This window comes from Lygodium microphyllum, chromosome 8, assembly GCF_053477565.2.
Source record: "Lygodium microphyllum isolate KBCC chromosome 8, Lygodium_microphyllum_v1.1.10, whole genome shotgun sequence".
Taxonomy (NCBI): Eukaryota; Viridiplantae; Streptophyta; class Polypodiopsida; order Schizaeales; family Lygodiaceae; genus Lygodium; species Lygodium microphyllum.
The window spans coordinates 49595022-49619662 of NC_141142.1; the positions used below are offsets into that span (position 1 = coordinate 49595022).

Below are 24641 nucleotides of genomic sequence, written 5' to 3' on the forward strand. Positions count from 1 at the left end.
CACAGAAGCAATTAATATTATTGTATGTCAAATATTCTAAGGGGTGACAACTCTACTTGTCTATGTAAGCCATTCTACCTGCTAACGCCTACCAAGTCAAGTGTTACACTCATCAAATAACCTAGCCAGCTCCAGGTTGTATAAGAACCTGCACACAATCAGTCAATTATGAAACAGTAAATAGAGACTTGGGACATAAACGATGGAGTCACGTAACACACCATGATTAGCATCATGCTGAATGGATAAACCAATTTCGGCAGCCATCAACCCAACAGCTATTGCAAAAATTGCAGAGAGTCCAAAACTTTGGAAGCCAAAAAATGTCATGTAGTAAGAGGTCACAAAGCCAAAAATGATCACAGAAGATTTAAGAAGCATTTGTGGGTGAAACCTTGGATTAACCTGCAACACAAAGCAAATAAAGAAGCTGACAATTTTAGCATGTGCAAGCAGGAGGGAGTCAGAAGTACGCAAGTTATGCAAGTCAAAGTGAAGCAAATACAGACAAATGAATGAAATGCTCACCTTTTTTTTCTTGAAATAAGCTTCTACTCGACGTTTGAGTGTCAGATAAAAATCCTCTTTCCCATCTTGATCAAACTCTAAAGAAGTAAAGTCGGTATATTCTAGTCCCAGCCTGGAGATTCCTGATGTTTTCTCCACCTCTCCAATGTAGAAACGACCCAGCATAATCCTGAAGATAAGACACAGTCAAGACTGCAAAATTGAACATCTTTCAAAGAAATGTTTCAGAGTCACCAATATCTGATGCTTTTAGGAAAAGACTACCCAACAGCTATGTGCTGAATAGAATCTACATCTTTCAAATATTTTACATGGAAGAGATGATCCTAACTTAAAAGAAACTAAAATATCCAACAAGATCCAAAAAGCTTTTTATAACGTAGTATAAACACATGATGTCAGAATTCTGCCCACCCAATCTTAGTGTAGCCTGTTGTAAGATAATGGGTCTAGAGTGGAGAATCAGTCCCCTTTAGTCAAAAATCTAAGTAACAAGAGTAATCACAAAAGCCGCACCAATCAGGTAGAAGGTGTCACCCCTTCTTCAAAAATCTTACATGAAGGAATATCAAGACTCAGATCTGTTTTTCAAGGCAAATCTAGCTGTTATAGGCAACAGTAATGTGGCAAGAGGCCACAAAGCAAGCAGGTGTTTAGTTGAACAGAAAGTGATGGTATGGCAGGGCCAGCTGCCTCACGGCAGTATCAAGCTGCACAGGCACACAGGCAAGTGGCAGGTAGTACCCAGTTGAGAAGTGTGTCGAGAAAAGTGATTGGAGGGTGGGTATGCACTCACACCATATCAGAAAGACAATAGGGTTTGCAGAGAGAAACCATGTATGGAAAAAACTAAGAGAAGCAAAAAGGAGAGTGAAGAATGATGAACATTGAATCATGCTGATACAATGGAGCAAAGCTCTAAAATGATTGCACTCTCCAGGCCAATCAGGCAGCAGCACCTGTAGGGAATTTGCACAGTGAAGGAAACAAAACCCAATCCTCTGGGCAGTAGGGGATCGAGGTAAATGCTGAATGGTGAAGGACAGCTGTATAGGGAGTGGAACGCAGTCCTCAAGTGCCGTCGGAGTGGAGGAAGAAGAAAATCAGCTACTACCACGCTCCCAGGGTGAAGAATAGCAAGGGGGCCTGCATCAACCTGAAACGCAGCAGCAGCAAATCCTACAACTGTAAAACACAGCATACAAGAGAGCAAAGACTGCCTATCACAATAGAGTGTGATGCTGGGAAGGCCCTGGTCAACAAAACGCAAATGCTGCCAGCTGGAGAAATGGTTGCCTCCAGCGATCTTGATGTCACTAGTCAGCCTAATGATGAGAAATAGCTAGGTGGCAACATCTGCACAGGGAATGCAGCCTGATGTGGATGGAACAAGGCGCCAAGCAACACACAACTACGCATGATCCTCCACAAACTAAGATGCCCTTTGAGTTGGGGTATAGACAACAATGGAGAGTCTGAGGAATGAAGAGGAGAATGGAAGAAGAGAGTGATCTGATGAATTTAAGTCAATGAATGTATAGAATGAAGAGAGTCTCTGCCCTATATATATGGGCATTGGGCAATATCGCGAGTGGTGCCCTAAAATGTAGGCACCCAACCCTTTTAGGGGTTGTAAGTGTCAAACCAGAAGGAATTTTAAGGCGAAAAAAATGAACTTAATGAATGAATTTCTCAACTCCCACTCTCAAGCCCAAAAAGAGGTCTGAGAGAGAGAGAGAGAGAGAGAGAAGGAAGTTGCTTCAGCAGGCGATGGCGATGGGCGAAGGTGGACCAGAGGACGTGCAGACGTGCTCCCCTTGATTAGACGTCATGTCTTCCTGCCTTGCGTTCTGCCTAACTCCTTCCGTCACCAGCACAGGGTCTATTCCACCCTGCTCGAGCCCTGCCCTCGCAAACAGCTGCCTGTCCTGCTATCTGGTTTTCCTTGCTCTGAGCAATGCGAGGTCTCATTTCGTCCTGCCTGTTGATTCGTCTACTGTCCCTTCTGACGTTCGTCTTTCGCCTGCACGAGCAAGTTCTGTCCCAGCTCCTGGTAATCAGCATCGACCTGACCTAATCTGACATCCTCTGTTCTGCACCTGACAGGGAGGGTGTGACAACCTACCCTAATCTGGGTAAGTCATACTGTGAGAGAGAGATTGTAAAAGCCCTGTTTTCAATGAACAGCAGTGTATAGATTGGGGCTGTGGTCCTGAGGTCCTGGGGTACAACGGCCTACTGAAGGAGACAGGTTCTATCCTGTTCTGTGAAAGACAGCCAGAGTTGGATAATTTGTGTAATCAGAATAAACCTTGGGAATGGTGAACTTGCAAGAATCTAATGGTATTGACATGGCCTTTCTAGACCAGCATATTGGAAATGGGGAAGACAAAGACTTGGTGAAATCAGATGGCGATTCGTTAGCTGAGGATTCTGGGCAATTAATGGAAGGGGACGAGATGGGTAAACGTCACAATATGTTGGTTGAAGAACCAGACTTGTGTGCCCTGAATTTGCCTCAGCAAAAAGTTCAAGCCTTGTGCTCTCAAACTAATGAGTCTTTTCAGTCTATGCTGGCCTTTGCCAATCTTCTGATGTCAGAATATGCTCAAGCTAACGAGGGTAAAGCGAGTTCTTTACCACAAGGGGAACATGTAGTCGTTGTTATGGGTGCTGATCTGGTTCTACAGAAAATTGCTGACTTCCATGAGAGGGCTGCCATCTTTTACGTTATGGGAAGGACCCCATTGATCTCCAACATCCGTGCATGGTTGCTATCCAAGCTTGCCAAGGTGGAGATGTGTCAGGATGATGTTTTAAGGCAAGACCAGGCATCCCTTGTGGAAGATATCATGATGGCCCAAGGGGTTTTTTTGAGATCCTCTTCCGTTCCCTAGAACTGCGGGCTCATATTATGCAACATATCCCGTTGTTCATGGATGGCCACTTAGTCCATATGGTTCCTTGGAGGCCTATGGCTGAATTTCAAGAGATATTGAGACAAGCATGCCCAATTTGGGTCGAGGTGGTTGATTTTCCTGCCCATCTTTGGTGACTTCTTCCCTTCGTGTTGAGATCTCTTGGATAGGTGTTGGTGGAGCCTCGATTGGCCTCCCGTAACAGGAATAGGGCATGCATGCTTTGGGATATACGGAAAACTCGCCCGAGTAAAGTTCATTTTCATGTTCCGAGGTTGCAAACTTTGGTCTATGTAAACGCCCCGAACAACATAGTATGCTTAACAATTATGATATTCGCTTGTTTTCGAGATTTAATATAAAAGAGAATGAACACTTAAAGCTGAAAATAAAAATTACTCACAAAATTACAGCCATGAAAATGTAAAAGTAATGGAGACAAGATTGAGGGTTGATCGTTGAACAGTAGTACATGGATAGGGCTTGCTTCTTGTTGCTAAAATGGAAGAAAGAGCTTGAAAAGGAGGTGCTATAATGAATTTACAGGCTTGATGTCCTGTAAAACAGCAGTGATAGAAGAGGGAATATGGAGGAATTTGATAATGGAGAAGTGGGGGATGATGATGGGGATGGATGGGGCCAGTTTCTGGCTATCTGCGGGTCTTGTACATGAGTTTACAGCAAAGAAAAATGATGTTGAATGAAGAAAAACGAGCTCTTATCTATTGGAGAGGGAAAAGCTAGTACAAAAGGGGAAAGTGGAGTAGCACAAGACAAGTGTCCAGCCACATGTCATGAGATGTGACAAGTGGTGGGACACTTGGAAACTTGTGTGACAAGTGTCTTGACACTTGTCTCTTCTCTATGGCCTTCCTTTTAGGGTTGAATACTGTCAAGAATAGAAACAACCAAATTTAGTAAGCACAGTCAAAGTACAGAACTTACTATTTTTAGAATGACATCCCTACTTTTTAGGACTAGCATTTTTAGGCTAATTCGAGGCTCCTAAAATTTAGGGACCTCCTAAAATTTAGGGATCTCCTAAAATTTAGGGACCCCCCCAATATGGGTATCATATGAAAGCTTTTCCCGTGTACATCGCAAAAATGGTATCCGAATCTTCATGTGACTTTCCTATGCAAAGAAATGTGCATTTCAAGCTTTCAGCCCACACATGCACATTATACAAGCATTTCATGATCATGCCATCTTGTTGATTGTAATTGTCTGTTCTAGTAGATCTAGCCCACACTTCAAGGCATCAATCCTTTCTGTGTGCGAGTCTAACCCTAATATGCGTGAGGTCTAGTCACAGGCGCCCAATCGGGCCATATAGGTGGAAGTGTGAACTATCTTTTCTCTAACCCACCGCGTGGGTCCACCTTAACCTGTGACCACTCATCAGTGGCCAGCTCCAATGCACTTTTCTTTATATCTAATTAGTGAAAAGGAAATAAATTTAATAAATCATTATATAGACAAATTAATGAAAAAGGATACAAATTCTGTTTCTATAGAGTTGTGACAATCTATGAGCTCAAATGGGGCATATTTGCTAGACATTGTTTCAAGTGTGGACAATTGGGACATTTCATTTCAGAATGTGATAGAAGCCAAGAGGTAATGCAACCATCTTTGGATCGTGATTTGGATATGCACGACCATCTTCCTCAGCAGGTAGCTCAGCAACCTGAAGTCACTTCTGAGCAGGTTGTCCGGCAGGGACAACTAGATGGAAAGAAGGCCGCTTCTCAAGCTGGAAATCAGCATGCTTCGCCCTCGGGGGGTCAGAACTTGTCTCCTCAGGATAACTCCTAGGTTACGGTGGTTTGCCATAATGCTAGACAAGAGCCTCAATCTACTCTTGTTCACCCAACTCCCCAAACTATTACCCGGACATTTCAACAAAGAGTTAGGGGATTCTATATGAATCCTTGATTTGCAGTTGGTGGTAATGAAAAAAGGGACTCTGATACTACTTTGCACTTTGATTCGCGAGGAAGAATGGTGCCTCCTCCGGACGTTTTCTGTGCCTAGCAACAACAGTTTCCTTCTCGTACTTTGATTGCTCGTTTGCAAAGGGCAAATCTGGTTGATGTGATTCGAAGCAAGATGGAAATATTTTAGGCAACCAAAGCAGTTGATATTAAAGGGAAAGGGAAGGTGGGGATTCAATATTTTTTTTTCTATATTCCATAATGAGAATTGCGTTATGGAACATTAAAAGTGTCTCTTTGGGCAGTAAGCAGCATCGGTTGTGGAAAGTTGTGTTAGCCGGCAATTGGGATGTTTTATGTGCCGTGAAGCATAAGCAACATGCTTTGGCATGATCATCTTATGTATATAAGGATTACTATGTTTTCTTTAGTGGGTGTGTTTCACATAAATCTGGAGTAATGTTGACCGTTAGATCTTCATTGCAACCATCTTTGATTTCTCAAGATCATCAAGGTAAATTCGTGATTTTGGAAATCCAATATGAGGGAGAAGTTTTATAGCTAGTGGGTGTGTATGCTCCTTCTACTTCTCGTGCACGTTGTCAACTTTGGGATGACTTGCATTGCATTGATATGGCTCATCAAGGCTTTGTAATGGGTGATTTCAATGCCTGTACATCTATGGATCAAACGACTTCTCAACACTCAGTTATGGATGGTCCTGAGTGTCAAGCTTGGGATGCTTTTGCTATTGAGTCTTTGAAACAGGACATGTAGTCTTGGTTGCATCCCTCACACTTAGGATATACTTATCGTTCTCTTCAGTATCCAAACACATGGGCCAGACTGTATAGGATCTATGTTTGTCAAAGTGATTCTTTTCTCCCTGCAGTCCTTGATATGTGGATAGAGCGAAAGCATGTCTTGTCTAATCACCATCCTTTGATCTTGAAAATGACACATTAACCTATTCATGCCTATAAGGCTCTCTTGGCTCGCTTGCCTCTTCGTTTCAATCAATCCTTTCTCCTGCAAAATTAGTTTTTGGAATGTACTCAACAAATAATTGATTCCTTTCGTTCCAGGGTCCTATCAAAAGGATTGGAAGCATGGCTTGTTTTTAGGGATAATGCGTGCACGTTATCCCGACAATTTGGTATTCAGCATGCTTTCATTTTACGCACTGAATTGCTGCATGCACAATCTTTGTTGTGCCCATTCGTTGTCTTTATGTCAATTGGGAGATACTACAGATGACTTGCTGACATGCATTGAATAGTTGAAAGGCCAAGTACAATCTTTACACGAACAGCAATATGCTAAATTCAAATTACTGTCTAGAGCAAAGGCTTTGCACGATAACAACTGTCAATCTCACCAGTTCTTTGCTTGATTACATCAAAAATATGCTCGAGAAAATATTGTGCATTTGAAGAATGAACAAGGTATTATGGTGACAGAACCCACATCCATCATTCAAATGTGTGTAGATTTTACAAATTATTGTTGGGCCCTCAAGAGATTCTGTCCGACGTTGTTCACTTTGCTCGCAAATACATTTCTGATCTAGATAGTAATCAGGTTCAGTCAAAATGGATAGCCTTAATGGAGGCAAATATTTCAAAGGATGAAGTGAAAGAGGTACTATCCCATTTGCCTAAAAGAAAAAGTCCTGGTTGGGATGGGCTTCCTAATGAGTTGTTTTCAACCAATGTTGAGCAACTTAAGGCCTCGTTGACTCGCCTGTGTCGGCAAGTTTGGAATTCCAATGTCATGCCTTCAAACTGGAAGATTGCAGTCGTTCGGTTATTGCCCAAGGTTCCCTCTCCTACTTCTTTGAAACAATGGAGACACATTTCTATTATGGGCTCTATATACAAAATCTTTTCAAAAATCATTGTCAACAGATTGCAGAAAGTATTTCTGCATTTGATTCATCCTTGCCAATACACTTTCATTAAGGGTCGGAATATAATGCATAACATTTTGAATGTTCAACTAGGGATTGACTTTTCAAATACGGTTTCACTAAGGGTCAGAATATATTGCATAACTTTTGAATGTCCAAATGGGAATTGACTTTGCAAAAGCTTCAAGCTAGCAGGTGTTCATGTTTCAGCCTGATATTGAAAAGGTGTTTGATCATGTAAGCTGTCTTTTTTTAGGCAAGTAATGTTCACCATGGGTTTTGGGCCACGTATGGTTTCTCTTGTGGATACTATTGGTCAGGGGGTAGTGGCCCGTATTGCACTTAATGGAGGCATCAATGATGAAATTACCTTATCCCGCTCTCTCCATCAAGACTACCCTCTCAGTCCTTTGTTTGTTGTTTACATTAGTTACTCACCTGATGCTTTCTTTGTTGGATAAGTTGGCCAATCAAGGTGAGATCGTTGGTTTGTCTCTTCCCAATGGGGCCCAACTTGTGGGTCAATCTTTGGCAGATGATTCCTTTATGTTTCTTAACGCTAATCGCTCCAATGTGAATCAAACAATGGTCATGTAGAAACTTTTTGCTATGGCATGAGGACTCCATATTAATGCTCAAAAATCCACTCTGCTCTCTTGTATGGAAAATGATTTGCAAGCTTTGGGTTGAAATGGTATTGTGATTCCCAAGGGGAATATAACTAGACACTTGGGTTATCTTATTGGGGTGGAGGTGGCTCCTCGTGCCTTGCTGGATTGGATGGCATCTCGTATTCATGATCCGTTTATGTACTGGAAGTCACAAGGCTGGCCTCTCCATGTGAGACTTAAAGTTACACAATGCATTATGATCAACATGATTTCGTTTTTCTTGCCTTTGCTTCCTTAGACTAAGAAGTCCCTATTGGAATTGGTCCAATCTATCTGATTCATGTTATGGAAGAAGAAAGGAAATCGCTTGGGTCAGGTGTGGATTTCATGGCAGCACGTGACTACTCCTAAAAGGATGGGGGAAGCAGCTCTATTGGATGTTAATTTTCATACGGCTGCTTTGAGGTTAGCTCTTCTGCAAGCTCTTTGTGTACAGACTCATCCCTGGAGATATAGCAAAATGTTTTATAGAAAAGATTGGCATTTCTCATGGCAGCACAGTTATTCATGCTTCTTGGTGGCATGTGCTAAACTCCACAAGATCTATTAAGGTCTCCCAGTCTTTTCTCCTTTCCCATATGATCGCATCTTGGTAGGCGATGTTACGTTTTTCGGTTTGGCGTCCCCCCGGATTCTTGCAAGGAGGAGAATTCTCTCCTAGGCGAAGTATTGGCCTCTTCCAGGTTGTTGGACTGGCCTGACAAAGATCTGCAAAGAGACAAGTTTAACCACATGGCTCGATTGGAGTTGCAATTAGTCCAAGATGGTCATTCTTGGACAAGCCTATCTTTATTCATTTCAACGTATTCACCAACACTTTCGGGTGCCTAGAGGGTATCATATTATTTGGACGGCCATACGAGACAAATTGCAAGCTACTATCCTTGGCCTACATTACAACTCTTGTCTCCCTGGCGTGATTGGATGTTTGTGATTCTTGATGATTTCGAGAAAAGGTCGGCCAATCAGATATATCATTAGACGGTAGAGGCCAAGAGATGGGTCACAGATAAGGCAAATAAAGTATGGCGCATTCGGGAAAGCAAAAAGAAGTGGCACGACAGATTCATCCAGCTCTGGGAATCTAAGGTTCCATATCAAGGAAAAGTGTTTATGTGGGTGGAGGCTACTTATTGGGGCTCTTCCTACTGGGAATGTGTTGCATGCTCGTAAGATCTTTGTTAGACGATGCATATTCTGTACTACATGTGATGAGACAGTGCTTCATCTTTTTGTCTCCTGCCCTATTGCAAGACAGATTTGGAATTTTGTTTTCCGTGTTTGGTCCTCATTGACTCGACACCGGATTTCAACTCACTCATGGATTTTGGGGAAGATGACCTCCATGACCTCTTTGAGTTCAAATTATTCCTGCCTTTTACATTTCCTCATATGGACAGCCTTGTGGCATATTTGGCGTACTCAAAATGCCTTCATTTTTTATTCAATATTGGGGATTCATGGTCATGTGGCCCGAATCCGAGATTTAATGTTGTGGCAAATCACCTCTATGGTGTCTGCTGACCTGGTTCTTCCTGATATTGCTACTCCCTGGCTAGACATTGTTCACTCCACACCAGCTGTGCTTTCAGTGTGATATTTCTATGTTAGAGTCTATGTAGACTTTCCTTCATGACTGTTATTTTCCGTTATTTCTAAGCCGACCCGATGGTCTGATGTAAAATATTTACTACTTAATTCAATTATCTTCACGAAAGAGAGAGAGAGAGAGAGAGAGAGAGAGAGAAGATCCACCTTATAATCCAAGTGTTCCACTTGAAAGGTAACCTATAGTGAAAACAATATACAAGAAGAGCTAAGAGGGTCCGAAACCTAACCTTAGGAAAGAAGCCACAAGCTCCATGTCTCCATGTGGGAAGGAATATGAAGACCGAGCCACCAAGTCATGGTTAAACCATCCAAGGCCACAAACTAGGTAGAACCTATGGATCCTAAGCATCAATAGGTGAGATAGCATGGTGACGTCAACCACCCCAAAAAGGTTAAGGGTTTTCAAAAGGGTGTGCGAAGGACCACAAGATGACTAGAGGCTCCATTTGAGGCTGGAGGAATGGGATCCCCCTCAAAAGATGAAGAAAGATAATCCCTCTTAGAATCCCCCTCTGAGAGATATAAGGAATCAAGAAACTCATGGATCATGGCCTCTGGAGTGTCTGATGATGAAGGAAATGTCACCGGCTGTGCTGAAGAAGGTATCTGGGACTCCAATGGAACAAAAGCTAGACAACTCCCAAAGGTGGCCTCTCCAAACTGAGTAGAAGAGGGATGGGAGAGAGGGATATTGCACATAAACTCCTTGATGCCCGCATCCACATCGATGTGTCTGTTGAGGCATACGAGGGAGAAGGAGAAACAGGTAGCTCCTATGGAGCCACAGGTGGGCAACAACCTTTGTCTCTCAATGGAGAAAACTATAGAGCAAAAATAGTGGAGGAAGTCAAAGAGCAACTATCTCATAAAGGAGGAAACTGTTAAGGAGACAGTACCCAATAGCCATTGTCTTTCGATGGAGGGGACAGCAAAACCATGGTTGTGAAAGCCATTGGACTCGAAAATGGGTGGGGGGAAACCTATGTAGCACAGTGTAGTGGTCTCCAAGAGGCTTTATCACTTCATGGGATCTTGGATCCTAAATATCGAGGTAAATGTTGAATGGTAAAGGACAGTTGTAGAGGGTGCAAAGTACAATCCTCAAGTGTCGTCAAAATGGAGGCAAAAGAAAATCAGCTACCCCCATGCTCTGAGGGGTGAAGAATAGCAAAGCGGCCCACCTCAAGCTAAAACAAAGCAACAACAAATCCTACAACTACACAACATAGCATACAGGAGAGCGAAAACAACCTATCAGAGTCAAACGTGATGCTGGGAAGGCCCTAGTCGGCAAAACACAAATGCTGCCAGCTAGAGTAATGGTTGCATGTAGTCAGTCTAATGGTGAGAAATAGCTGGGTTTCACAGGATCCTCCACAAACTGAGATGTCCTCTGAGTTGAGGGTATAGACAACGGTGGAGAGGCTAAGGAATGGAGAGGAGAATGGAAGAACAGAGTGATCTAATTGATATAAATCAATGAATGTATAGGATGTAGAGAGTCTAGGGCTGGAAGTGTGAACCCAAAAGGAATTAAGGAAAAGAAACGAACTTAATGAATGGGTTTCTCAGCAGCAAGTTGATGGCATGTTAGGTCCAACCTGTGACATGGAATAAGTATGTTGGATCGGCCAAAGCAGGCCAGTAGCAACCAGTTTTCGGACAGCAATGCCTATAAAACAGCCTCCTTGAATTGCATAGATGTTGTACACACCATTATGGCTTTGTACTCTCCACTGAGCAATTATAGGCAGCCTGTTGGATTTTTGGATTTCCTGCTGTTTACAGTAAGTGTGTTGGGTTGGCCAAAGGAGCAGGCCAGTAGTAACCTTTAAAACAGCCTCCTTGGATAGCACAAATGTTGTACACACCATTACGGCTTTGTACTCTCAATTGAGCAATTATAGGCAGCTTGTTGGATTCTTGGACTTTTTGCTGGCTATAGCAGACTGGCTTAGTTAGAGACTTGGAAATCATGAGCATTCCATGTATTCATTCATGTCACCTCCTGGTTGTGAGGTCCATCAAAGTCTGATGAAGATAAGAGTAGCTTTGACTGTCTTTGGCATTTTCAGTGTTCCAACCTGATCACATTTGTTCCCAACCTGATCGCATTTATTGCAGCCCTGTTCACACTATTCGTGGGTATCAGCAATAAATGCAGGTTGGCAGCATTTTCACCTTCTATAAGAGCAGGTCAGCCAGTTTGCTGCACCCACCCTCTTTATTGTTGCTGCCACTGGGCTGTCTCTCAGAACACATCTTCAGCACCTCCATTCTCACATCATCGCCTCCTTCTCAGCAATCTTCCGCCTCATTCTGGCGCCCTCACTGACGCAGATCAGCAGCACAAAAGGGCTTTTTTACTCGACCTTATATTCGGCCTTCATTTTCTGATCGAAGCAATTTCCTACTCCTACTCTCTCTCTCTCTCTCTCTCTCTCTCTCTCTCTCTCTCTCTCCTTTTGTAATCGAGCAGCTACCCTAGTGGTGGGCCACTTTTTTTATTAACCCACTACCCTGGATTCAAATCTCCCTTTTTCTACACCGATACGAAATGACAATGCAGAATGTAGGAGTTAAACCCAAGACCTTCTGATCACTGTGTATTCAACTTAAACAACTTAGCTACATCCATTTGGTATTCCTCTGTGTGAGTGTGTGTGTGTGTGTGTGTGTGAGAGAGAGATCTTTTGCTGCACTCTCTCACATGGTATATGTCACTTGACGATATGACTAAAATGAACTCTAATTTTGGAACTTCCAGCTTTTGACACAATGACCATTGCACCAACAACAATGAAGCACACTACATCAAGGTATGTAGTGCATAGGTGTACAATTTATGTGGTACAAGAATAGGGTAAAAGGAACAAAGTGCAATGCAAAACTTTCATTAAAATTTGAAAGTTTGGCACCTTGGAACTCTCTAGGCTCATCATCATCCAACAATGAACTCATAAATACATGCTCATCACAATCATCTACTTCCGTTGTATCAACCAAATGTGCCCCCCTGCATCATGTGTTGATGCCTGGCAGCTCGTCTAGTACACCGAGTTAATGGGGCATCCATTTTACTCTCTAGGAGAGTTTGTAATAGCCATCTTGGAACTGTTTAACTGCATTTACAACGGCAAGCCCTTATCAATACCTTGATATTCCAAAGTATATGTAGTAGCAACAATTTGTTGTTACAAGCTTGTCCTGCCATTTACAGTAGGCACGAACTCCAAAGAAAGTGGCAAAAGGCATTCAAAAACATCACCAATGTCATGTGTGGCTGGCACTTAAAATTGTTCATGAGAAAATGCAGCACTTTCAGCAAATATGACATCCCTACTCTTCGTGCGTGGGTCATACATGGGATAGCCTTTGCTTTCCGAATTGTAGCCAATAAAAATGCATTTTACAACCTTATTATCAAGCTTCTTGCAATAATGACAATTTTCCTTTTCTTTTTAGACTTATTTGAGTCTTGGACAACCTTGTTTGATGGCTGTCCCTACCATCACCCTTTTACTAATTTTTTGCATTTTGCCTAGCTTTACCCTTGCCTTTAAACTTGGAAAGCATAGCCACATCACTTGAATATGAGTAAGGTGATCCATCATGCTATCACCCTCATCCATGTTTACATTTGCCAATTCTCTACAAAGATAGAAGATTCTAGCCTCATTGCAAAGTGCAAACATACGATCAAGCATATCCCTACTGATTTTGAGGTCTTACAAGATTGAATGTGCGGAATGATGGCCCTTTTTACTAGCAATGCTATCAAAGAAAGTGTGTAAGCATCCTTCAACTCCCATTTCCTTTGATCCTCTGTAGGAGGAAAAGGAGCGGAAGGAGGGGCAACACCACCACCAACTTGTCCTCAAGCATGACGCTAAGGTGTCTAAGGTGTGAGACCTCCTGGCCGCTACAAATCACATAGTCCCACAAGTCCTTCACAATAAAAAGGTTGTGGGCCATGAAACTCTACAATGGATAGTTGGAGCCAACAAGTTTGTCCTCCTAAGTGAGAGCACCAAGAATGCTACTCTGATTATTATTTCCCTGAGATGCCATGATATCACTAATGAACAAAAATCTACAGCCAAATACTTCCATGCTAAACTTTAGTGTGTATACTCCTCATAGTATCAAAAATCCCACAAGATTATCGAACAGGTACTAAACTGTCACACAAATGCCAAAGTGCGCACAATGTTACCCAAATCAGTACTCAGCCCAAAAAAGACAGCAATGCACTACTGTACACTGCTATAAACTTACTAGGGCTAGAAAGTAATCTTGCCAAACTATTATGGGAGCACTAGACTGTGCTCGAGAGACTAGACTAGATGCAATATTTGTTACAAGAATTTTGATTACAAGACAATCCCATCTAGGGGCACAAGGTACAATGATAACTTGGCAAGATACAAAAAAAATCCCACAACCTCGGACTATAGGTATAGACAACAAGACTCGATAGGATATGAAGAATCCCACAACCACCTGAGATCGTAGTTATGGATACAAGATATCAAAATTACAAGATCTCCCTGACAAGGATGAACAAGATACAAGACAATACTAGACAAGATCTTGTACTACGAGATTACAAGGTGACAAGACAACAGAAGTATAATAGAAGACAAGACAAGACTAGATACCGCAACTAGACAAGAACTAGAACTAGAACTCAAAGTTACTTAGTTGGAGGTCTCAACTCCTTGAGCTCCCATGAGGAGCTCTATGGTGAGCCCCTCTTTTTATAAGTGTTGGAGGACAACTAAAGATTTTCTAGACAGTTTCATGATGACATCATCAATGATGCAAGCAACGCATGGCATATCTTCTAAAGGGTTCTATGATGACATCATCGATAATGCAGGTGATGATATGGCATATCTTCTAGAAGATTCTATGATAACATGGCAAGGTGGGTTCACATGGTTGGGTCGAGGATGTCTTGTTAAGGGTGTGTTCGCATGGGATGTAGATTCATATGGCATGAGCAAGAATTAATCCATACACTTGATCATGGCATATCCCTGACAATCTCTTCCCTCGTCTATTTTCACATACTCAAAAGATACAAGTGCTAGAATGATAGAATGAAAGTACAATAGATCTTAAGTAAGTTAGATCTATCCGTAACTCAACTAGAGTTCATTTAACTCTAGAACTAACTCTGGAAGTGGTGACACAACTTATTAATGTGGTTGTGTTCACACTGCAAACCAACTAACTAAAACATTGGGCACCTGCCCATAGGATTGGGAAATTCTAACACTCAGTAGAGAGGCATACTAATGCCCATAGATGTGGAGCATTGCTAATACCCAAGACAAGGTAATGCTTCCACTCCTTCAATACGGATAGACTCAAACATCTAGTGATCGCTTTGGAATCTACTATGCTTAATGTACTAGTCACATTGTACAATTGGGTATGAATGCTTACTCGAGTAATGGGTATCATACTTTTTGAACACCTATGGATATACATAAGGACATATTTATGGCAACAACGATGCACGTTGCTTCAGGTCATTTGTATTACATGTCACTACATTTTATTTGGTATGCATAATGTAGCATACTAAATGCATGTTCGATTACCTTGGATGGAATGCTTTTATGCTTAAGATATTGTAAGAGTACACAACAAAAGAGAAACACGAACACTGAGAGAGAAGGAAAGAGAGAAACTAAAAAGAATGGAGAAGAATGAAGAGGCTGAACTACTCTAGAATAGAGTGTTGACTACAAGACTGGACTGATCAGGCATTGCACATAGTTAACACATATCAATGAGGACATTGGATCAAGTAGACTGATAAAATGAAGCTAAATGAGGAGAGAGAGTGGTAATGCAATGATGGAATGATAACCAAGCAGCAGTGGAGAAAGCTGTATATAGCTGCTGCTGCCCTAAACTAACCAACCAGCAGCAAGGAGCTGCATTACACCAAAATGTTGCCACCCCAACAAATAACCTTTTGCCAATGTGAATACAACCATAAACTAGTGCAAAACTAAAATGCACTCAATCCTGAGTGCTATGAATATTACAAAGCTGAAATGCACTCAATCCTGAGCACTTTGACCAATGTGAACACAGCAAAACAAACAAACAAGCTAGAAAATGAAATGCATTGACTATCAGAGCTCCATCAAACTCTAATGGAGCTCACAATCAAGACATCAACAGCAAGAAATAATGGAATGTGAACACCCCCTCTTAAATCCTGGGGAGTGACTTAAGGCCTAACAAGCACATGTGACGGAGCATAGAAGCCTAAGACAAGGGCTTCATGAAGAGATCTACTACATTGTCCTCCACGGGACAGTAAATCACTGCTGACTCTTAACTCCACAATCTACTCTCACACATAAATATTAGTGCACCTCAACGTGTTTCATGTGAGAATGAAACACAGGGTTCTTCACCACAAAAAGAGCACTCTCATTGTTTAACTCATAGTGATAGAGGACCTATCTGGTGCTGGTTACTGATTATGACTGCTGTTTCAGGTCTGATTGCTCTTCCCAACTGCTCCAAATCTTTACATTCAATTGCTATCCTGATCCAACTAGCCCAAGCAACTGTTTTGACAGCTGGGCAACAGGTTTCACCTGCTGAACGGCCTATTTTGCTGTGTGTTCTTGCTGCAGTGCCTGCATTTTTACTATCTCAGCCTGCATTTTACTGTGTCCAGCCATCGTCTTGCTTCAACCGCTAACAATTTCATATTTGATGCAGTTGATTTCACTTTTTCTTCACAAATGCCAACTGCCTACCTACATTTTCTTCCTCTCTGCACTTTTGCCTGGTTTCAACACAAAAGGGAAGGTTTACATGTGTCAATTGCCATGATTCCATTCACTACACTCAATTCACACCCTATTCCTCTCTCGTCTATAATTTGACCTATTCACCCTTGCTTGAATTGTTGAACTCTTAAAGACCCTAACTACCTGACTATCTAGCGGAGTGCAGTGATGAAAGTATGGTTTGTGCAAAAGCAACTATGGTATATTGTTTTAAGATCTACCTTGTGTCAAAAGATGATGTACCAGCGAGACAATAGGGTTGGTGGGGAGGAACACGGAATGAACTTGGCAAACATGGAGAAGAGAAGAGAAGAGAAGAGAGAAGAAACTTTGATGAATGGAATGATGAAGTTCTGAATCATGGAGTGAATGTGATACAAGGGAACAAGGGTGCCGTAGCACAAGGAAGCTGATGAAGACAGCCATGAACCACGAACCGCAATGTCCTCCTGAAGGGGTGTGAGGGTAGTGGAGAGGCTGGAGAGGTTGGAGAGAAAAAGTGACGGACTAAATGAATCAGCCGTAAGGAATGAATGAGAGAGTGACCTATAAATAGGCACAGTCAGTCTAGGATGGCGCCTCTTTTTGGGGCTGCAAATCCTAAATGCAAAATGCAAAAACGCAAATTGCAAGTGAAGGGTGAAGGGTTTCTCAACACCCGCTCTCGGGCCCAAAAAGGGGAACAAGAGAAGAGTGAGGTGGAGATGCAATGCTACACGTTGAAGAAGGCTCATGCAGCAAGTGCCACTTGGACAGTGTCCCTCGTGGGGAAATTGTACACTTGCCCAAGCGCCCTAGAACAAAGATAATGAAAACATGCAATGCATAGGAGGAATGTCGGACTTTGTGTCGAGAACCATAAGGATATACCCGTACTCGATCTCAGGAGGTGGCTCAGCTCCATGCTGACCAAGGGATGAAAGCAAGAAGAGAATAAGACCCCTAAGATCCAAGATTTCCACCGCAAAGGGAACCTGTAGTAAAGAACAATAGATAGAGAGAACTAGAGAACCCGAAACTCAACCTTGGGAGAGAAGCCACTAGCTCCGTGCATCCATGCTGAAAGGAATGTGAAGGCCTCGTCGCGAAGTCGCGGCTGAACCTCTGAGGTCCCGATCTAGGTGGTACCTAAAGATCCTGGGTATCAGTAGAAGAGATGACTCGTCGAAGACAGCCACCCCAAGAAAATAGAGGATAGGTAAAGAACTTCATGTGGAGTAGGTTCCCCCTCTGAGGTGGGAGGTGGAGGGGTCCCCGCTGAAGTTAAAGAAGAAGTAGATGCCCCCTCTGAGGGCAAAGAAATAACATCCCCCTCTGAATCCCCCTTTGAAGTAGATAGAAAATCCAAAAACTCATGGATCACGGACTCCGAAACGTCTGATGACGAAGAAAGTGCCGCCGGTCGTGCTGAAGAAGGTATCTGGGGTACCGAAGAGCTCCCAGAGGTGGCCTCTCGAACGTAAGTAGTCGAGGGTGGAGAAGGGTGGGGCTCAGAATGAGCAAGAGGTGGGCAACAGTCGCTACCTCTCAGTGGAGCGAACTGGGTAGCCGAAGAAGAAAAAGAAGTCGAGCAACCACTGTCTCTCGAAGGAGCAGATTGACGAGGAGAGGGTATCAAACAATCATCGTCTCTCGATGAAGTGGACTGCAGATCCGTAGGTCATGAAAGCCGTTGTACCTGAAAATAAGTGGGAGAAGACTGCCGTTGGCATTGCGACGATCTCCAAGAGCTCGTACCGCCAATTGATCCTCCATGTGCTTGAAAGGACTTAGTGCGCATCGAATGGGTCTTATTGCCTTGAGCATAGTACTTTGATAGCCGATGCAGAACAATCTCTATGGCCCAAAAAGGAGAGGTGGCACAAGGAGTACCTCGTGAAAGATGCATGTACTCCGAAGGGGTAGGGAGCAAAGGTCGAAGTCGGCAAGCATTGGTGGTATGTTCGGTGATGCCACAGTAGGAGCACCCAATAGTCTGGACATCTATTGGTAAAAAAGCCATGGATACCAATGTGCCTTACTGAAGAATAAGAGGTCAGCCACTATGAACCACGAACCGCAATGTCCGCCTCAAGGGGTATGAGGACAGTGTGAAACACGAACCGCAATGTCTACCTCAAGGGATGGAAGGGCAATGGAAGGATTGGAAGTGAGCTTCCAGTGAGAGGAGGATGTGACCAGTAGTAAGAGGTTGCAACCAGTAGAAAAATGCAAGTAAGGAGAGAAAGATACTAAAAGCGCAAGCAGGACAGCTTGGAGGAGAGAGAAAGACTAAAAACGTAGGCAACAGGTGAGAAAAGACTAAAAACGCAGGCAAAACAGCCTACAAGAGAGAGAAAGACTAAAAACGTAGGCAACAAAACTGTGATGATGTAGCAAGCTATACGGCAGCAGGTCTGCAAAGGAACAACACTTGCCTCGCTGGAATCAACTCCAAACTCCATGAAGAGGGCTGAAAATCAGGCACCAACTGATGGAGACAGCAATGGACAACTTTGATTGAGATGTCCTTCACGAATGGGATGTGGGCAGCAAGCTGAAACACCTGAAATATGCAAAAACGAGATGTTGATGTAACGGAAGAAAAAGAGAAGTGGATGCCAAAACCCGCCACCGATATTTGCCTTCACTAGAGTGGAGGATCTTTGCCGCTGTTTGAGCAGATCCAACTTTGATACCATGTCAAAAGATGGCCTACCACAACGAGACAGTAGGATTGGCGAGGAGGAACACGAAGTGAACTTAGCAAACATGGAGAAGAAAAGAGAAGAGAGAAGAAACTCTGATGAATGGAATGATGAAGTTCTGAATCATGGAGTGAATGTGATACAAGGGAACAAGGGTGCCGTAGCACAAGGAAGATGATGAAGATAGCCACGAACCACGAACTGCAATGTCCTCTTGAAGGGATGTGAGGGTAGTGGAGAGGCTGGAGAGAAGAGGTAACAGACTGAATGAATCAGCCGTAAGGAATGAATGAGAAAGTGACCTTATAAATAGGCACAGTCAGTCTAGGATGGCACCCCTTTTTGGAGCTACAAACCCTAAACACAAACCCTAAACGCAAAATGCAAAAATAAAAAACGCAAACTGTAGGTGAAGGGTGAAGGGTTTCTCAACACCTTGCATCCCCCACCATCCTCTCCACTTCCAACCAATTGGGATGGAGACAATTACAAGGAAGCAATCCTTGATTGGGACAACAAAAACGACACCAAGGCATATTCAATGCTTCCTTAATGCATCTCAAAGGAAGTCCTTCAAACAATCACCTCCTACAAAACATCTCTAGAGATGTGGAAAAAGCTCCAACTTATAAATAAGGCTTTGTTGACCATGTGAGCTATTACTCTCTACAAGCAACTACAAAATATCCAATTCAAAAGGACTGATACAATTTAGTCACTCCTTTGAGTGACACAAAACCAAGATCAACTTTGCAACATGCAATCTACTATTCCCAAATCCCATCTTATAAGGAATATACTCTAGAAACTACCTCTTGAGTTTAATGGTGTTAAACATGTGTTATGAGCTCAAATACTGAATTTTCCATCAATTTCCAACATATGATCTCAATGTTGCTTGAGCATGAGTCTACTTACATTTAAAGGGGAGGTTTTCATCTCGTTCTAGCGGCCACACTTCAAGTGCTACCATTGTGGCAAGCTTCATAAAGGGGTGATCAAAAAAGAAGGGTCGATGATACCAATTTGGCTTGAAGCAAACACCTCTGCAAGGATTGCAAGAAACTAGTAGCATTGAGAAAAGAGAAGGAGAAGAAGGAGGGCAAGGACTCCTCCAACACCATCATCATCCTCAGAACCCAACTCAAATGCTGGCCACAATGGCCTCAAAAGTTTTTTTCTAGCCCTAGTGCTATCATCCCTCACAACTATCCAATGCCAAAGAGGAAGTGGTGATTACGTCTAGCAAATTCAAATCTTGGCATTTGTTTGCCTTTCAGATTCATGAGGGCTACTTAATAGAGAAGAATCTTTACTCCTAGTCTATTCCCACATGAGAGGACACTTTGGCGGTTTGGCTAAAGACAAGGAATCTATGGTCATGGTAGTGCTTTCTATAGAGCTTGTTTGTTAAAAGCATCAAGATTCAACTATTTCTACTCTCTATGATCAAAGTTTGGTACGATCAACATCGACATGAATGTCTTTCTAAGGCACCTTAGTGGTGGCTTGTTCACCCACTACTTAGGTATCCATGGTCCTATATATGATTGTCATTGTTGTATGTACCATAGTGTTTTTCATCATGGTATATTTTATTGTACTTATTCCCATGATTTGAGAGAGGGTGTTAGTAATGTACATGTCTTGGGTGTACCGACTCACAATCACAATACATTTCATTTCTGAGAGCAACACAACAATATACATGTCTTGTGTGTATGGACTCACAATCAGAGTGCATTTGATTTCTAAGAGCAACACATTTATTGTTAGCGAACTTGTATTTCTAGCCACATATAATGTTGGCCGACCTGCTCTTTATTTTGTATTTTCTCAAACTATTTATTACCCACCTCTCCTCCATCTCAGTTATATGTAATATGAGCAGACAACATCCCATTAGAGAGAGGGAGATTAGGAGCACTCTGCTGGTTGTCCACATTCCATGGCTTCGCTCACAATCTTGTGCTTTTGGCATATGGATTCCATTTCCCAAGTTCATTATCTTTGAGGTCATGTGTTCTTGTTTTTTTTGTTCAGTTCTTTATGTTCATAGCAGCCCTACCTTTTTGCTTCTATCACTCCACACAATTCTTGCACGCACATGCTGCTTGTCCTTTCTAGCATCATTCAGCTGGCTGCATTTTGGCTTCTGCCGCCTACCTTCCTGTGATCATTATTGCCGGCGGCTGTGTTGCTGTGCTGGACTGTTCTCCACCCAAGTATCTGCTGCATATTGCTGCTGTCCTACATGTCCTTAGCCTTAGCATCCATCTCGACATCAGGCCCTGATGCATCTTGGATCTCCTGCTGCCTGGCATCTTCTCCTCATCATCCAACAATGAGCATCCGTTGTTTGCAGCACTCAGGAACGATCAAAGTACATCACATTTCTCTATCCCTCAGCCCGCTTCCACAACAGTCAACGGTTGTTGGACAGCCCTCTCCTCCTTGAGCATCTGCTCTATCACAACTCCCACACTCAATGTGTTCATTGAGCTTCCTTCTCCATTCATCCTATTTCTTCTTCATTTACATTTCTGTCTAAGTTCATTTGCTAGTCATGTCCGCGCACTCTGTTTTTCTTTGCAATCGATAATGTCAATCCCATACATAGATAATAACGCTAATAATGATTTAGTGATCCTCAAAGACTCCATATCGCTCATAGTGAAACCTTAAATCATGTGCATAATAGAACTCGTTAGTTTCAGCCAAAGAGGGTTTTTCAGCCGGAAATTTTGTTAACTTCGATTGGGTTGCCTTATACAACCTTAAGTAGAATTAGAGCTTACAACCACAAGGTAGAAGAGAAAATGCAAGTATCCCTTGCACCATAATGGCAGTCCACTTGAGTTCAGAAACTTATGGTATTACCTGATGTGAGTGAATCACATCTGCCATGTCTCTCTTACATCGAGAAGCTAATGGCACAAGACCAGGGTGCTGAGTATTGAGAGAAGCGATACAACTGCATGTTGTATTAAACGGTCACTTTTTGGGAGTCCACACAACTTTTGGACCGCAAAACTGGATTCAATTTTTCACGGGGAAAGTTTCAAATCCAATGCCGTTTAAGGCAAACTTATACCAAAGAAAAGCACTCTGCATGTCACTTCTACCAATCAAATTCCAAGAAATGTTCTTTCATTGGCTCGAATTTGCACTTCTGGTGATGTTCAATTGATGCACGTGCCATTGGGACTGGCACGGAAACCCTAAAAGAAGAAACAAGGAGTCCCACTAATGTAGTGATATGGTGACGGAAGCACGGAGTCTAAGTAATGGTCAAGTTTGGGAGTTGATTTCTTTCTGCCCAATCGCAAAATAATACGATGGTAACCGTAAACTAGTAAAGAGGAACAGACTACCATACAACGCCTTTAACCATGTTTTGGCTTCGCATCGATACTTCCACTCGGTCCGCTGCTTTAGTTTTGAAGAAGCAGAGAGTCCGTTCAAATTTTGAGAAATCAGAGGGTTATACTTGGGAATCCAATGTGACATGTCCATTGTCGAGATTCAACATTCAAATGTACATGGATCAAAGATCTAGATCAGCAAAATCAATAATATTGAGTCTTGTCCAACACTCCAGATTGCCTAACGCGGGAGCACGTGGATCAGAAGCCTTGGCATGTATCTAGATTGGCCAGAGGCGGGAGATCTGGTCACATACCTTACGCAGAGAGGATGGTAAGCCTCAAAGAGCTGCGTGCAATCTCTCCCGGCGTTAACATATATGAGGCTACCTCCGGGATGATGAGGGACCCTGCAACCAAGAGAGAAGCATAATTATCAGGAGGCAGAAAAATATGCAACCAAGAAGAATGCAAGAGGATTTGAATTGCTACGAATGCAAAAAATCGAACAAATGCAAGATCGTAAGTGCTACGTGATAGTAAGCGTGGAGCGTAGCAGGCCGGAAATATGCAAACATAAGAGGATTAAGAAGGATCAAAATACTAAAATGGAAACATTATTGTAACGAGATGCAAAAATTTGGACAATGCAGGAGGAAGTATTGAATTGCTTAATGAAATGTGATATGTAAAAGAGGAGCGTACCAAGCAGAACAAGGTGCAAAACCTGAGAGTTGAGAAAGATCAGAAGAGCTAAAATGAAATGTTATTAGTGGAGGCAGAGCGTACCAGGAGGTGACATCGTACACCTTGCCGTTAATGGCAAGCCAGCAGTCGTCCGGGGAGCTGTGGGAGCGGATTTCAGCGATGGAGAAGGTGCGGGGCTTGGCGGGAGCGGGGGGGGAGGAGGTGAGGTGGTTGGGGGGGACGTTGAGAGGGGAGTGAGGAGGCATCGGAGGAGAGGTAATGCAGGAACACGGGGGAGAGAATATCAGCAGGGAAGGATCACAATGGAGAGGAGGCGGCCTGGCCTGGCCTCTCTCTCTCTCTCTCTCTCTCTCTCTAGCTTGAAAACACTCGCATACACTCTCTGCCAGTACCTTTGGAGACACACACACCTCTCTCTCTCTCTCTCTCTCTCTCTCTCTCTCTAAGGTCAAGGCGCGCCCGCTCGCGCTCACTCACTCGCACACACAAACACACACACTCTCTCTCTCCAGACACCTCCCTCTCTCTCAAATTCACAATACACACACTTCTCCCTCCAAACACACACACACACAGAGTTTCCCGGTATCTCTCACAACGTATAGCCTACTATCTATCTCCCTCACCACACAGTCTCTTGATATTTCTCACAACATGCACTCTCTCTTTCGACGTCTCTCGGCACACAAAGTGTCTGTAGCAAACACACCACCACACAGACCTCTCTCGGTCTCAAATCAAGCATACAAGCACTCCCTTTCTTGAAGTCTTTTTCTCCTTTCCGTCTGTCTCTCCCCCTTCCTTCGAGGCCGCAGGCGCATGGGAAGAGAGGAAGGACACGTGCAGCTGGCGGAAAACGGCAGCCTTGTGAGTGGAGGACCTCAACCAGCTCGGCCGAAGATGAGAGCGGTCACATATGTGTACGTTTTCTCCACAAGAAAATGGGCCAGACGAGACGCCAGCCTTTCCCTCCTGAATTCAAGGACAATTTTGTATATCCCGTTCATATTTTTGCAGAGCGATAAAACAGTTGCGTTTCCCGAATTCGGAAAATACCAAGGCAAAGAAAAGGCAGCATTAGTTCATCAGCTCGTTTCTAGACAAATGAGACATCGTCAATTAGAGAGGAAATCAGATTCTTTCTCTTCTCTTTTGCTGGTAACCAAGCAGTGTTCACGAGAGACATTTTTCCCATCCAATGGAAGAAAGGAAGACCCCCTCGCCCCCGCCCCCCCCCACCAAACATTATCATTTTTGGGAAGAAAATTAAAGCATTGCTTGTGAAGGCTATTGTGTACATGCATCTCACTATCTTCATTTCTTACGAATATGATACCAAATCTATAAGGTACCAATTAGGCTGCCCAACAAAAAGCATATGTGAACATTAACTTCCCTTTTTTCTCAATACTTTTTTCTGTAAGGAAAGTCTCTAACGTATTGCATTAATAAGTAAGAAAATATTTTCGAAGGAAGAGCG

At 43.0% G+C, this 24641-nt stretch overlaps 1 protein-coding gene across 1 annotated transcript in view; it reads right to left on the minus strand.

Moving 5' to 3' along the window:
* LOC148032263 (acyl-lipid (8-3)-desaturase-like) overlaps window positions 1–24108 on the minus strand; it is a 58850-nt gene extending 34742 nt beyond the window's left edge. The window contains exons 1-5 of the mRNA XM_087682912.1: window positions 23243–24108; window positions 22771–22863; window positions 529–697; window positions 222–405; window positions 79–148 (exon numbers count right to left, since the gene is read on the minus strand). Of these exons, the coding sequence (XP_087539038.1) occupies window positions 79–148; window positions 222–405; window positions 529–697; window positions 22771–22863; window positions 23243–23406 (680 nt within the window). The 5' untranslated portion in view covers window positions 23407–24108. The remainder of the gene's footprint in view (window positions 1–78; window positions 149–221; window positions 406–528; window positions 698–22770; window positions 22864–23242) is intronic.
* Between the last annotated feature and the right edge of the window lie 533 nt (window positions 24109–24641).